This window comes from Oryctolagus cuniculus, chromosome 16, assembly GCF_964237555.1.
Source record: "Oryctolagus cuniculus chromosome 16, mOryCun1.1, whole genome shotgun sequence".
Classification (NCBI taxonomy): Eukaryota; Metazoa; Chordata; class Mammalia; order Lagomorpha; family Leporidae; genus Oryctolagus; species Oryctolagus cuniculus.
Genome location: NC_091447.1, coordinates 38,250,736 through 38,266,280, shown reverse-complemented (window position 1 = coordinate 38,266,280; position 15,545 = coordinate 38,250,736). Strand labels below are relative to the sequence as shown.

The following is a 15,545-nucleotide window of genomic DNA, read 5'->3' as shown; positions in this document are numbered from 1 at the left end:
GATACTTTTTAATCATCGTATGATTTCATGATGCTATTTAACTAATCTTTATAAACCTCACACTCCCCACCCCCACCTTGCTTTTACTGGCTCTCCTTCCTCCTGGTTTGAAGACAGAGAAGAGAAAACTGAGCGTTGACAGCGGCAACTGCTAACAGAGAAAGGACAGGTACGGAATCTGGGTCTCTTGAAGTCATTTGGCATGAATTAGGAAAGCATCTAACTCTCCCAGTGTATTTGCCTCTCTGAAGAAAAGCTCATACGCCGCGGCTCAATAGGCTAATCCTCCGCCTAGAGGCGCCCGCACACCGGGTTCTAGTCCCGGTCGGGGCACCGGATTCTATCCTGGTTGCCCCTCTTCCAGGCCAGCTCTCTGCTGTGGCCAGGGAGTGCAGTGGAGGATGGCCCAAGTGCTTGGGCCCTGCATCCCATGGGAGACTAGGAGAAGCACCTGGCTCCTGCCTTCGGATCAGCGCGGTGTGCCGGCCGCAGAGCGCCGGCCACGGTGGCCATTGGAGGGTGAACCAACAGCAAAAGGAAGACCTTTCTCTCTGTCTTTCTCTCTCTCTCACTGTCCACTCTGCCTGTCAAAAAAAAAAAAAAAAAAAGTTCATAGTCTGGAATGAACCTGAGATTGATAGGCACCTGGGGATTCGTTTGATCAGCCAAAAGAGGCATTCCAAGAACAGCTTTCACAGGGCGACAGCCTGGACTTGGCATCAACTTTAATGTAAGTCCCATGCTAGCCAGAAGGACTCTGCTACTTACTAGCTTGGGGCATACTGTTCCATATTTCTGTCTGACTTGGCATGTTTTCATTTGAAGGAGATAATGCTGTGGAGCCAACGGAGCTGTCACATTGATTACATGTGGGATCTTAGGCAACAGAAGACTGTGTCTATCATCCTGCCCCATTCTTTTTGTGCCCTATCCCTAACACTCCCTGAGCTTCACGGAGCACTGGCCAACATTGATTAACACAGTCCTCAGTTCCACGCTCCAGCAGTATCTCCTGAAACATCACCCTTTGGCTACCTCCTAGATGAGCCCATGCATCCAGGACAAGTTCATCAGTTCTCCAAATCTGGGGTCATTTGGGCCAGGAATTCTGAAATCCTGGATATCTAAAGCGTGACTTGGAGGGGCACATGCCCAGGGTGGTGACACCCTAGGCTCTGGGGACTCCTTGCCCAGAGGAAGGACTGCAACAGGAGAAGGACTGGGAGTCCAAAGTGCAGCTTTAGAAAGCAGGGTCCCCCAAGCACTTGCAGTACTGGGTAGCCGTGGTATTGATGGGAAGGGGGCCAGCAGGGTACCCACCACAAACTAGATTCTCAGCTGATGCAAATTCTCCTGTCCCTTGTTCTTCCCTTCATGCTAGTCCCTTCTTCTATACTCTAGAAAGCCAAGGTCAACAAAATAGTGTCTCCATTTGTCAAAATAGTGTCTCCATCTGTACAGCCTCTTCATCTTGGCTAAAAAGTTTCTGTTCAAGAATAGAAACTCTCTTGACCCAAACATCATCATACATCGATTTTTCTGCCTTGAACACCTATAACCATTTCTGCTATCACAGCATTTATCCCACGATGAAGTCAACATCTTCTGTGTCTTTTCTCCATTAAACTGTGAGTTCCTCGAATCCTGGGAAGTTGTCTCTTATTCTCTACTATCTCCCTAGTGTCAGTCTCTGAGCCCAACCCCAACAAACGTTGGTGCACTAATGACTAAATAAACAAGTGAATGGTTGAAGGAAAAGAGTCCCACTCCCCAGGCTGGAACACTAGGGCAGGTGTACACCTACAGGGAATATTCCAGGGGCCACATGCTTATACTTTCCCCTGCTACTTTAGGGAAGGAATTGCTGCAAGCCTCCCTGCCTCACCCGCTGAAGGCAACTGTGGGGTCTCATTTGTGGTGGGGAACAAAGAGGGAAGGAAGGCAGGTCATCAACACACACGCAGATCTCTTCATCACAGGTTGAGTCTGCTCTTGCCTTTACCTCCTGAGCTCCTAGCAGCACACACCTGACTTTTCCGGAATGTGCATAAGATGAGTATCTCTGGATCATGAACCATGAAGAAGCCAAAAAAGGAAAAGGTTCCATTGTCCCCTCAACACAATCCCGATTTTGTGACCGCTATTCTCCTTAGAACACCACCTGAAGGAACTAGTTCAGGGAGAAAGAGCCCTCGGTCAAAGTGAGAAGGAACACATTAAATAAAGTCCTTTGGCTCCTTTTAAGCAGCCTAAGTCCTTGTTATCAAGAATAGCAGCGTGGTCATTTCTACAGTGCTCAGAGGGGCGTGGTCACGTGCATCCACCACGAGGCCACACGAGGCTGCTGCTGTCACTCCTCCTTTCGCATTCAGATTCAATGACCTCATGCGTCAGTGCTGGGAGGGTAGCAGTTGCTATCATTTAAACAGAAACTGCATCCAAAATATTCAGAATTCTAAAGTCAAAACACGAATGTAATAATTTTGCAAGCACAAAACCCTCAATGACCCTCTATGTGAGATACTCACTGTCAGTCCCAGGTCTCCTTTGGGTCCTTGTAACCCCTATGGATCAGGAGAAGAGTAACAGTCAGTACAAGCTTGAAGCAGTTAGAATACAAAATCATGGTGGGACTTTGAACATCGCTCCTTGCCTGCCTTCCTGGAGATCCGGGCTCTCCCACCTCCCCTTTGTCACCTTTCCTTCCCACGTCGCCCTGTTCTCCATGCTCTCCCTGTAAAACATGTAAGAAGGCAAGTTCAGAAAGTGTTCATTAAAGCCAACTAATAAAACCTCTACAATTTGGCTAATTGGCAACTGGAATCTCTTGAAGACATGCAGTTCTTGTTGATGAAAATACATCATATGTAGAAAATGGAGGACAGGTTATTTTCATGCCCTGAGGTCCCATAATCTAAACCAGGATGAACCAGAAATCCCAAAGTCAGGAGACCTGAGATACCTTCTGATCAGCTCATTGCCTTCAGGAAATTGAACTACTACATAATTTACCAGACGCCTGAGCTAGCTGGTATCGCCTACACGGTATGTGGTAATGATGTATTCCTTCATTATCCAGCTTTTAACAATGCAGAAAAGGAGAATTTATAAAGTGAAATTGTGTGTAGATATAAAATATGTCTTCAATTTCAATGGGATTTTCTTCCCTGTGAGAGTTGTAAGGAGAAGCATTACACACACACACACACACACACACCAATGCACATGCGTGCACGCACACAGAGACGAGAACTCCCTGGGATTAAGCTATAAGATCTTAAACCTAAGCATGTCTCTACAATCCTAGAATACTTACCTTCTGGCCTGGGAGACCAAGGCCCATTGTGCCTTTTGGCCCTGGAAGGCCTTGAGGTCCCTGTTCTCCCTACAAAAGACACAAGAAAAGGATGTTCTGTTTACTTCTCAAAGACAAGTCAGAATGTTTTCTGGGTCAGAAACATAATTGTAGATTCAACTCTATTATAGCATTCTGTGTGTTCTGAGACACACATATCGCAAAACGTACTCAATGACTATCAAATGTTGAACCCCCAAATCCAGGTGAGGAATGATGGCCTCGACTTACAATATTTGCCTGGTTCAGTGGTCTAAGCACTCCTACCCTGGCTGATATCAAGCTGTGAATGCATCAACTAGTACACAAATAATATTCTATTGAGGGACAGTTAGGTTATTCCCAATATTTCTTTATTAAAAATGATACTTCACAGATGGAACTACAGGCCATTAGGTACAATAACACAAGCACACACAGGGAAGTCACACATGATCTCATTCGTGTGCAGTGTCTTTAAACAGGTGGTCTTCCAGAAGTTAGAAGTGTAATGGTGGTTACCAGTGGCACAAGGGGGAAGGAGGGTAGGGAGGATGGGTAAAGCTTGGTGGGTGGGGACTGAGTTAGAGTCAGACAGGAGTTAGATGCTTTGGGTTTCTATTTCACCATAGAGTAACGTTAATGTACTGTATATTACCCTATTTAAAAAACTAGAAGATGGGTTTTCTAATGTTTTCACCATAAAGAAATGTTGAATGTATGAGGAAATGCTTAGACATTACACAGTGTGTGCTGCATCAAAATATCACCGTACCCCATAAAAATTGAAGATAGAGGCTGGCGCTGCGGCATAGTGGGTTAATGCCCTGGCCCTGGCCTGAAGTGCCGGCATCCCATATGGGCACCTGTTCAAGTCCTGGCTGCTCCACTTTCAATCCAGCTCTCTATGGCCTGGGAAGGCTGTAGAAGATGGCCCAGGTCCTCGAACCCCTGCATCCACGTGAGAAGACCTAAAGGAGGCTCCTGGCTCCTGGCTTCAGATCGGCACAGCTCTGGCAGTTGCGGCCATTTGGGAAGTGAACCAGTGGATGGAAGACCTCTCTTTCTCTCTGCCTCTCTCTCTATGTGTACCTCTGACTTTCAAATAAATACACAAATCTTTAAGAAAAAGTGAAGATAAAGAATGCCTCAGCGAATACCCTTTTATAGATATTTTCGCAGACTTGTATAATCCCTAGGAAGGACCTTTGATATCAAAACAAATACAGGGCCGGCGCCGCGGCTCACTAGGCTAATCCTCCGCCTTGTGGCGCCAGCACACCGGGTTCTAGTCCCGGTCGGGGCGCCGGATTCTGTCCCGGTTGCCCCTCTTCCAGGCCAGCTCTCTGCTGTGGCCAGGGAGTGCAGTGGAGGATGGCCCAAGTCCTTGGGCCCTGCACCCCATGGGAGACCAGGAGAAGCACCTGGCTCCTGCCATTGGATCAGCGTGATGCACCGGCCGCGGCAGCCATTGGAGGGTGAACCAACGGCAAAAGGAAGACCTTTCTCTCTGTCTCTCTCTCTCACTGTCCACTCTGCCTGTAAAATATATATATATATATATATATAGAAGAGTACAAAACAAAATGAATACAAGTAAAGTTTCTTTAAAGTTGAACTGAAATGATCAATTCTTCATGAACCCAACTCTGAACTTCTCTCCACAGAGCGGCTTGGCTGAACTCTAAGGTTCCTTTTATCTTCTGCCAGGTTGTGTTTCCAGATGGATCACAAGTATGGGATGTCAATCTCGCCTCCTCAACACCAGAGGACTTACAACAGCTTCCATACAATGGCCATACAATGTGTTTTCTCCTTGGTATCTCTTTAGCTAAACCCCACACCATAACACCATGGGCCCCCCACGGGGAGGGTGTCCTTGTCATGCTAAGGACAATGGCCTGGCCCCACCCACAGATACTGATCCTGTAGAAGAAGAGGATCCTGGTTACTCACTCAGTTGGAGGGGACACACCGGGATTTTTGGTCTTCCTTTTTCAGTTTATAGTCAATAGAGAATATTTTTTCCTAAAAGGAAACCTGGTGGCACTGGGAGTTCCAGAAACTTGGACAGGATTTTGTCCAGTTAAATCTGTCCAAAATATTAAACCAATACTTGGATGCCAGGCACAATGTTTAAGCAGCAGAAAGGAGAAAAATCTGTTGTGTTTGCAAATTGCGCACACCTATACAGGTGCTATGAGGAGGAACTGATGGGAACGTGTAGACCCACAGACCAATCCCTTCGTTCCTCTCATGGAAAACCTGCTCTGGGAAAAGTGGATCTGTAGCCTCACCGAGATTAGGAAGGTTAAAATGTCCAGCCTGGTGCGGACAAGGAGGCCAGCCCACACAGTAGGACCAAGTACCTTGGGAGATGGCTGCTTGAGATTCTCCCATCCTCTGTTCTAATTTAAAAGAAAACACACCCAAATAGCATAAGAAAGTTACCCTCTACCCAGAGGTGTGTCAGTGAAGGACACTGGTGTAAGGACACAGGCTTTTTGTGGAGGCGAATAAGGACATCTTCATTCAACGAGGTACCTGACAGACAGGAGCTTTGGGTTGTCAGGGAGATGCTTCAGACCCTTAGTACCTGAAGCTAGGGGTCAAGGAAGGCACCTGGCCAAGTGTCTGGGACACTGAGGTTTGTGTTCATGGGGAAGATGGAAAAGAAATCTACAGTGGCTTTACCCTGACCCCCAGAGGCAGACAAAGGAGCTAGGACTTTGGTACAATGGGGGACTCGCTGCTGGGAATTCTGTATTTTGGCAAAGTGGGACAAGAAAGAGCCCATAGCCTGCTGATAATTATTCAGAATAATTTCCTTTACAACATTTCACATTCTCGCAGCAGCAAATACAGAGGAAATCCCTTCAATGTTTGTGAGTAAATGGCTGTCTTGAAGAAATGATACAATTTCGGGGGCCGCCGCTGTGGCTCAGCAGGTTAATGCCCTGGCCTGAAGCACCAGCATCCCATATGGGCGCTGGTTCTAGTACTGGCTGCTCCTCTCCCAATTCAGTTCTCTGCTGTGGCCTGGGAAAGCAGTAGATAGCCCAAGTCCTTGGGCTCCTGCACCCTCGTGGGGCTCCTGGCTTTGGATCGGTGCAGCTCCAGCCGTTGGCGGCCATCTGGGGAGTGAACCATCAAATGGAAGACCTCTCTCTCTCTCTCTCTCTCTCTGCCTCTCCTCTGTGTAACTCTTTCGAATAAATAAATTTTTAAAAAAAGAAACGATACAATTTCCCAACAAGGTTAAAAGCTACTGTGGCTTTATTGCCATGCCCTGGGGGCAACACCTCAGAGCAGCCAATTATCATGTTGGGATCGTTCCATGTTCAGGAATTTATTTTGTGTTACTTCATAATATTAAGCATTTTCAATATAATAGCACACTGTAGCTATTCCAGGAAGCTGCACTTCCCTGTAATAAACATATTTTCTTTTTAATTACCAGCTTCCCTTCAAATACTTGCAGGTCCTCATAACTTTCAGGGTAGACTATATAGCTTTTCACAAGCAAGCAGGCAAATCCGTGCCTCAGCTTGACAGAGGCAACTGCTAGCCAATCAGACTGCTTTCGTTAGATGTCCCAGGAAAATGATGAATGATTATTTCAGTATGTGTCAGAAGCAGCTGCAAGAGAGAACCTGTCTAATGGAAGGCATAATTAAACCCCAATTCCAAACCCAGCTTCTTAATCACTGTATCATTATATTCTAGTCTTAGACCTGTCCTCCGAAAATGTGATGGCTTTCATTTTCCCGATGAGGATTTGTTCTCTGGAAGAGAAATTTCCAACAACAACGAACAGCCACCTGAAAGCTTTCATCGATGTGGAGGTATGGTTTTTGTTGATTTTTTTTTTTTTTTCGCATCACTGGTATGTCAGGAAACAACAGGATTTTTTTCCCCAAGTGTTTTCTCAGTAAATTGCATTAGGAAAAAAGTATCAAATTCACAGATGATCAAAAATGTAAAATGAACATCTAGCTTCTACTGAGAGCAGAAAAGTAGAAAAAATGCTACTCTCATCCCTAAGACAACAACGGGAAAACGCTAACTGATCTGTAAGATCACGGCCTGTGTGACTGCATCACACAGCGTGGTTCAGGGCAGCCTCTGTGGAGACACAGGATTCTGTCAGGAGACGCAGGACGTGGGCACTTGCTTGCCTAGTGGAGACGCCAGCCGTCCCGTAAGCAGGTAAGAGGAATTCAGCTGAAATTTTCAACCAGTTGCTCAAAGCCAAGTGTGGCCTAGTGTGAGAAGACAGGAGCCCTGCGGGTTTGGGAGCCAGCAAGCGTCTGGAAACACTTCGCTGTGCTGTAGGCCTGGAAGCAGCAATCCCTGTGTGTCTGACTGTTCGGGCTGCCGCAGACGAACAGTTCCTAAAGAACGGCAAGCTATTCCCCAAGGGGCCCAAGACCAAGGCAGTGGCAGGAGCGGTGTCTGGTGAGGGCGCGGTTCCTGGTTCACAGGTGGCGCCTTTTGCTGCATCCTCACAGGGCACAAGAGGTGGGGGAGCTCTCTGGGCCTCTTCTGAAAGGACCACCTTCCTGTTCCTGATGGCAGAGGCGCCCTCCAAGAGGGCCCACTTCCCAATGCCATCTCCGTGGGGAGTTGAATTTCAACAAAGGAATTTTGGGTGGAAACATTCAGACCATGACCCCCCAGGAAAGGCATGCAGCCCCACTGGAACAACTTTAGGCTGCTGGAGGAAGAGCAGCAAACCCAGCCATCTTTGGGACCAGATGATGACCCATGGCCACTAGGGGCAAGGAGGGAATCCTGGGCCCAGACCTTGGGAGACCCACGACTGCTTGGGGAGGGTCAGGAAATCATGCCCAGCCCAGAATAGTAGGGGGTCACCTAGGGGGTTGCTGGAACTCAGAGAACTGTACCTGAAAAAAGGGTGAACTGTGTAGAAGCTATTTACTAAAGAGTGAGAAACATTCTTTAATAAATGAAAAATAACTAAAAGAACACTTGGTGACATTTGACAAAGTTCTATACTTACAGATTAAATAGTATGTCAATGATAATTTTCTGATGTGTATCATTGTTCTGTGTTATGTAAGAGAATTTGATGTTTGTTGCAAAAATCCTAAAGAATTTAGAGGTAAAGGAGTACCATGGCTACAACCGACTCTGAAGTGTTTGAGGAAAATAACATGCATGTGTACACACACACACACATGCACACACACAGTTTGCTAAAGCAAATGTGGTAATGTAACATTTAAGGCATCTGGGTACAAGATGTATGGGAGTGTTTCAAACTATCTTTACAACTCTGGAATTTTGAAGTTATTTCAGAATGAAAGTTAAAATGAAAATAATTTATAAAATGAATGAGTGAATGAATGAATACCCTAACTGGTTGCAAAAGATGTCGTGTATCAACACCATGGCAGCTGAAGGGTGTTGATAGACTCTCCAAAAACCTAAAGCAAAGTCCCAAGTGTGGATTTCTGCCTACAGAGACAACTTTGCTGCTTACATTCCAGAAACATCCACCGGTACCAGAAACTGTGGCATTACCCAGCCCTTGTATCCAAGCCAAATCCAGCCTAATCTTTTCAACCACCAGCAGCATGGGCTCACTTGGCCACAGCCAGTTCCTAAGCTTGACGCTGGTTATGGACAACCAGCCTGTGACTATTGCCTCTATAGAGTTAATATAAATGCTAGCACAGAAGTGAGAGCCCAGGGCACACAGCAGGACCGGCCCTCTCCTGCTACCATTCTCGTTAGGATTCACATCTCCCAAGCTCCCTTCATCCTCTCACAGGTAGTAACAGGGAGTAATTATTTATAACTCAGTTACTGATTTCTAAGAAGAGATGCTGACTTCACATTGACCAGAGGGTACCAGGAGGTCCTCTATCAAAGGGAAAAAGAAATGAGATACTCTAGGATTTCAGCACTCACCTACTGGAAGGTAAGGGGGGACAAGAGCCAGCTATGGTACTTGAATGTGATTTTAGCCCAAATCCAGGCTCAATTTAGCGAGCACATTTGGCCATATCATGTTTCATGCCTATAACTTTTCCATTTTACTGTAGAGTTGCTTTCTTGTTTTCCATTTCTTATTTTAAAAAGGGGGAGGGTGGCTTAAAGTCAGTCATCATAGAAGGTGTCAATGGCCAGGTTTCCCAGCTCAAATACAAGCTTGCGTTTCTCCTCCAAGGAGATTTGCAGTCCTGTGTGAGAAACCGCAAAGACCTCATTGCAGATGGAAAACAAATGAATCCCCTGGCTCCCCTTCAGCTGTAAGTTAACTGAAACATTCCAGGGTCTGCAGCACTTGGTGTAGAAGCTCTGGTGAGAGATGTTCAACCAAGGTCTAGAATTTTCTTTGCTAGGATGCAATTGTACAACCATATTAATAGTTTAAACCTTTAACCATCAATTTGTAGGGGCCCCCAAAACCTCTTGATGTCTTTTTTTCCTCTGCTTCTCTTCCTGTTTGTCTCCCGTCCTTTCTGATGGGGATTACGGTATTGCTAATCAGGAGCCAAGGGAGTCGTCATTTCGAGAGTGAAGAGAGAAGGCCCGGTGCCAGCTTGAATAAAGGAGCCAGTATTGTACCAAGATGTTGACTTAGTGGGCACAGGGTACAGTGAGGAGGACTCGGTGACCTGCCTGCACTGCATTTGGCCTGGAATCCAGGAAGTCATTTGTATTGAAAGGGATTATTTTCTGCATTGTGGGCACAGCTAGTTCATTTGAGAATGAAAATGGACTTTCTCGGAGGTACATAAAATCATCCACATCGACAGACGTCTGGATCGGCCCAACCGTCTACCACTTGGGCATTGATTTCCCTGAGGTTCTGATTGAAGCAGTCACCTATCAGCTGCCATATACTGTGTCTGTGTGTGTGAATGTTCTCATTAAAGTGTGTAAATGATAAAACCAAGGCTTTTGTAATTAACTCTTGCATGTCAACTTGGAGTATAATTCATTTCACAACCATAATTTTAAACACTACTCCTCTTTCCAAGCCCAAAGCTGACAGTCCCTCCCAACACAGTCCTGGCTCATAACTTTTCTTCAGCACTATCCTGGTATGAAGTAGAAGCTGAGTGGTTTCTGCTCTTCAACTTGATAATCGACAGTTTCCAGCTTCTGAAAATCCTTTTCTTTGTGGAACTGAATGCTTAACTTCATGTCCCATTTGATGAGCTAATGTTCTGTAATGGGGACTAAGGCAGCCTAACGCTTGCTCAATACAGCATTGCCTTTGGTATAGGAGCAGAATCAATGAGTAAGTCACTTGCTATCGGGTGACTTTTTGCTGGAGTGCAGCTGGCTCCTCTGGTACCTGGCCAGATATTGTCCTAAAAGGACTTAATGGAACAAAAACATGGCTTCTTTCTGTTTGATTTTCATTTCAATGGGGATCTAGCCCCTTGTGTCTAGTGAGAGGTGGGGATTTACTCTTCCTAGATTTCTGGGCTGATCTGGGGTCTGTTCCTGGAAACCTGTAACCACGTGTTCCTTTTCTCCTCTCTCCGTTGCCCTCAGTGCAGGGCCTTTGTTAACAACCCAAGAACGGGCTGGCACTGCAGCTCACTAGGCTAATTCTCTGCCTGTGGTGCCGGCACCCGGGTTCTAGTCCCGGTTGGGGCGCCGGATTGTCCCGGTTTCTCCTCTTCCAGTCCAGCTCTCTGCTGTGGCCCAGGAGTGCAGTGGAGGATGGCCCGAGTCCTTGGTCCCCTGCACCCACATGGGAGACCAGGAGAAGCACCTGGCTCCTGGCTTAGGAACAGCACGGTACGCTGGCCGCGGCAGCCATTTGGGGGGGTGAACCAATGGGAAAAAAGGAAGACCTTTCTCTCTGTCTCTCTCACTGTCCACTCTGCCTGTCAAAAACAAAAACAAAAACAAAAACAAAACCTGAGAATGGTGAGCCAGGGACAGCAAGGGTTTGCAGAATAACCTCCATGGAGACTTCCAGGAGCTGACCAAGGACCAAGATACTGCTGACATGAAAACTGATGGCCATATTCATATCTGGTTGCTGCCGTAACAAATTACTCTAGGTTTAGTGGCTACAAACACCACCAATTTATTCTCTTACAGTTCTGGAATTTGGAAGTCTGAAATCAGTCTTGCTGGGTCACAGTCAAGGTGTTGACAGGCCTGGGTTCCCTGGAGTCTGGGAGGAGAATGGCTGCTTCCCGACCTTTCAGCTGTTAGTGGCTGCCAAGGGCTCTCGCTCTCCTCCACCTCCCTCCACTCCACTGAATGTTTTCACCATCACCCGGCCTCTTTGACAGGCTCTTTCTGCCTCCCCCTTGCTTGTCACTATACTTAGGGCCCACCCACATAATCCAAGCTGCTCTCCGTCTCAGAATTCCTTCTGCCACACAAGGTAATTCTCACAAGGTTGGGTATGAGGACATGTGGCCATCTTCAGGAGCCATTATTCCGCCTCCCGCAGTGACTTTTGCTTTCTTTGTGCAAAAAAGGTAACACAATTGTTAGACTGCCTGCAATTTACCTTCATATCCTTCTGCTTAGAAAATATCCCAAATATGTGTATATGCGAGTTAATTTACACTCTAAGGGTGCTGAGTTAACAGCTGAAACGCAATCATGTGTTGTATATGATTTTTTGGTCAACATGGACTGTATTTACAACAGTGGTCTATTAAGATTACAATGGAGTTGAAAAATTTCAATCACTGAGTGACACTGAAGCCATGTGAAAGTCATGACACAACATATTTCTCGTGTGTTTGTGGTATTAGTGGCGTAAACATATCTACTGTGCTATCAGTTATGTAAAAGTAGAGCATATGCAATTTTTTTTTTTTTGACAGAGTGGACAGTGAGAGAGAGAGAGACAGAGAGAAAGGTCTTCCTTTTGCTGTTGGTTCACCCTCCAATGGCCGCCGCGGCTTGCGCACTGCGGCCAGCGCATCGTGCCAATCCGAAGCCAGGAGCCAGGTGCTTCTCCTGGTCTCCCATGGGGTGCAGGGGACCAAGCACTTGGGCCATCCTCCACTGCACTCCCTGGCCACAGCAGAGAGCTGGCCTGGAAGAGGGGCAACCGGGACAGAATCCGACGCCCCGACCGGGACTAGAACCCGGTGTGCCGGCGCCGCAAGGCGGAGGATTAGCCTAGTGAGCCGCGGCGCCGGCCAGCATATACAATTATGTACAATGTATGATACTAGATGATGATAATAAACTACATTACGGTTTTATGTACTTTCTACACTATACTCTTTATCATTGTTTTAGAGTGTACTCATTCTACTTATTTAAAAAGTGTTTACTATTCAACAATACACTGTATTTTGTCAGCAAGAACCTCATACACTCTGTGTTTACCATGACTCTTACTGCATCAAGAGCCCACATCAAGTGACTGCTCCGTTCCGTCCAGGTTTGTATAAGTGTACACTACGATGTTTGCACAGTGATGAAACTACCTAATGACACATTTCTCAGAATACACCCCCACTGTTGTGCAAAGCATGACTGTATCGTAATCAGCAGTCCACGTGCTCCAGCTACGGCTCTGGGTACTTTCTCTAGAGGGAAAAGCAGCAATAATTTCTCTTTGACCAAGTAAGTCGTACTTAAGACATATGGTGGCTAGAAATGTGGTAGGCACTTCAACTACACTTAGCTGGATTTTCTCCAGAAGGAAAAGAAAAAATAATTTATCTTTGGTGAAAGGAAGGGTACTCAAGACATATGGTAGCTCAAAATATTGTGCAGGTACCTCGCTGCTTGTACAAATGGGGCATAAGCATCTGAGGAGCCCATGAGCCAAACACTTTCAGTACAGCACCCTAATTCTACAACTCCGTGCCGAACAGGTGCCTCCTACCCTCATCTCGTAACGCAGAATCCCTTCTTGTGAGCTGACTAAAAGGTTAATTTGTCCTGAGAATATTGCTGCATTTGCCTCAGAGTGATCATTTTATGCAAAGCACTCATTAAAGTGCTTGAAAAAATGTAGAATTGGCTCTTTGATCTTTCGGTACTTTTTTTTTTTTTGGTACATGCTTTCGTGTCTGCTTAATGGACAGCTAAACATATGGTAGAATTCTGTCTCAAACTGGTTTTAATTGAAGCAAGGTTGTCTAGGAGAAGCAGGTAGCTCTCACTGACAGAGGCCACTGACCATCATCAGAAAGAATCCAGCAATTGTAAATACTCAAATTGACCTAGCTGAGCTCACAAGAGTTAGATCCAAACGTTCTCATTTTGGAAATGCTATTTCCTGTTTCCCTCTCCCCTAGCCATTTTTCTGTTTTTTGATTTTTTTTAAGATTTATTTATGTAGTTGAAAGTCAGAGTTACAGAGAAGTAGAGGCAGAGAGAGAGAGAGCACGCACAAGCAAGCAAGCTATCTTCCATCTGCTGGTTTACTCCTCAAATGGCTGCAATAGCCCAGTGTGGGCCAGGCCAAAGCCAGGAGCCAGGAGCTTCTTCCAGGTCTCCCACATGGGTGCAGGGGCCCAAGCTCTTGGGCCATCTTCCACTGCTGTCCCAAGTATATTAGCAAGGAGCTGGATTGGAAGTGGAGGGAGACATCGGGACTCAAACCAGTGACCATAAGGGATGCTGGCGCTGCAGGTGGTAGTTTTACTGGTTAGGCCACAGTGCCAGCCCCCAGACAGTTTTCTTAAATGTTGAACCTATGCTTCCCTTTTTCCTGTTTATTACTACTAGCAGATAATAAAGTGATTGAACAAGGAGCAAATGAATACGTACAATCACAACAGTCAAGCCACTTAACTAGACTACTGGATTGCTTCACATGAGCCTGTGCTCCCAGTTTTCTATCCAATTCACAGAATTTCATCCTGCTTTCTGATAATAAGATTGCTCAATTTTAATCCTGCATTTAAATACCTTGAGAGGTTCAAGTGCGAAAAGTACCATGCCTTAGGGCGCTTTATCAGCTGGACTCACTTCACACAGTAACCTGTCCTGCCCTCCTGCCCCTGGCAAAACTCATGACTATCTCACAGGCAACAAGGGTTGATTTTAGGGCCAGTGACTGTGCTAGGAACAAGGACGTCTCCTGTGGAAAGCTCTTTGCCTGCTATCTGCCCATGCAGTCTCTTGGTTCTCCTCCTGGGTTTCTTGTGGTTTGTAGGTTTAATTTTTATTTCTCAGATGCCTCTCTTGGTGCTCCCTGAGCCCTTAACACAGTTGTCTGTCAGGGCCCTTACTTTTCCTTTGTATTGACCTTAGTAATCTTGTCCATGTCAATGACTTTTAGGTAGAGACCCTAGAGGGCTTATCACCAACTCTCTGGTGTCTGGTCTCACCTCTTTGTCCAAGAAGCCTTTCCTGATCCACCCTCATCCCAGCCATATTCTCCACATCAACCTGCACCTGTCTCGTAGCATGCATCTCATAACACATTGGGTGCTCACAGCCTGCTGTCTGCTCCTGAAGTGGAGGCACATCGTCTTGTCCACCTGCCACCAGAGGCACCGACGTCAGAGGCCTGCATGGCACACAGCACTTGGGAGAACACACACGGACGCCGACCATCTTCTGGCAGAAGTTGCTTAGAGACCCTGCATCCTACACTCTGTCTTGCTTAGCCTCACAAATCCTCTAAGGGCCTAGGTGCCTCTGAGGTTAGCACAAGGCAAATTTCATGATAAACTTTGGGGATGTGTGGAAAAGATAGAAGTGTAGTTATCCATGAAAAGTACCAGCAGAGAATTGATTATGGGAGACCACCAAAGGAAGTGTTGCAACCACGTTCTCTGATCCTGGAATCAGAGAACTCCAAGGCCACTTTCCTAACAGCATCCATGACACTCGCCTCTAGGGCAGCTGAATGCAACAGTAAGAAAACCACCGTGACCCACTCTGGAAGCATCCTGCTGGCTGCGTGTCTGTTTCAGTAGAGCTGCAAGGGAGCAAAGACAGCAGAAATCATCGACCCGTGCAGGCACTGCTCCTCCCACAGCGGCAGGAAATGGGGCCTCTAGCACAACATTCAAACCCTGTATATTCGCTGCATGGAAACATTCCATGAAGTGTTGTATGGTCTTCAAACTACTCTTCTCTTCACCATATGCCAGTCCAGTAAGAGGCAAGCATGGGTCCAGAGGCAATCAGAACAGTAAAGTCCCCTTCGTCCTGATTTAATGCTAGACTGGACTGAATAATGGCCCCCAAGGACATCTAGGGCCTAACCCAGAACACCTGAATG

The 15,545-nt window shown here is 46.4% G+C and overlaps 1 protein-coding gene across 2 annotated transcripts in view; it reads right to left on the bottom strand.

The window, feature by feature from the left end:
* The window catches only part of COL28A1 (collagen type XXVIII alpha 1 chain), a 195,040-nt gene that overhangs the window by 24,243 nt on the left and 155,252 nt on the right, over nucleotides 1–15,545 (bottom strand). For both annotated transcript variants that reach the window (XM_008261700.4, XM_051852947.2), the window contains exons 28-30: nucleotides 3,317–3,385; nucleotides 2,654–2,734; nucleotides 2,529–2,564 (exon numbers count right to left, since the gene is read on the bottom strand). In XM_008261700.4, coding sequence (XP_008259922.3) covers nucleotides 2,529–2,564; nucleotides 2,654–2,734; nucleotides 3,317–3,385 — 186 coding nt within the window. The remainder of the gene's footprint in view (nucleotides 1–2,528; nucleotides 2,565–2,653; nucleotides 2,735–3,316; nucleotides 3,386–15,545) is intronic.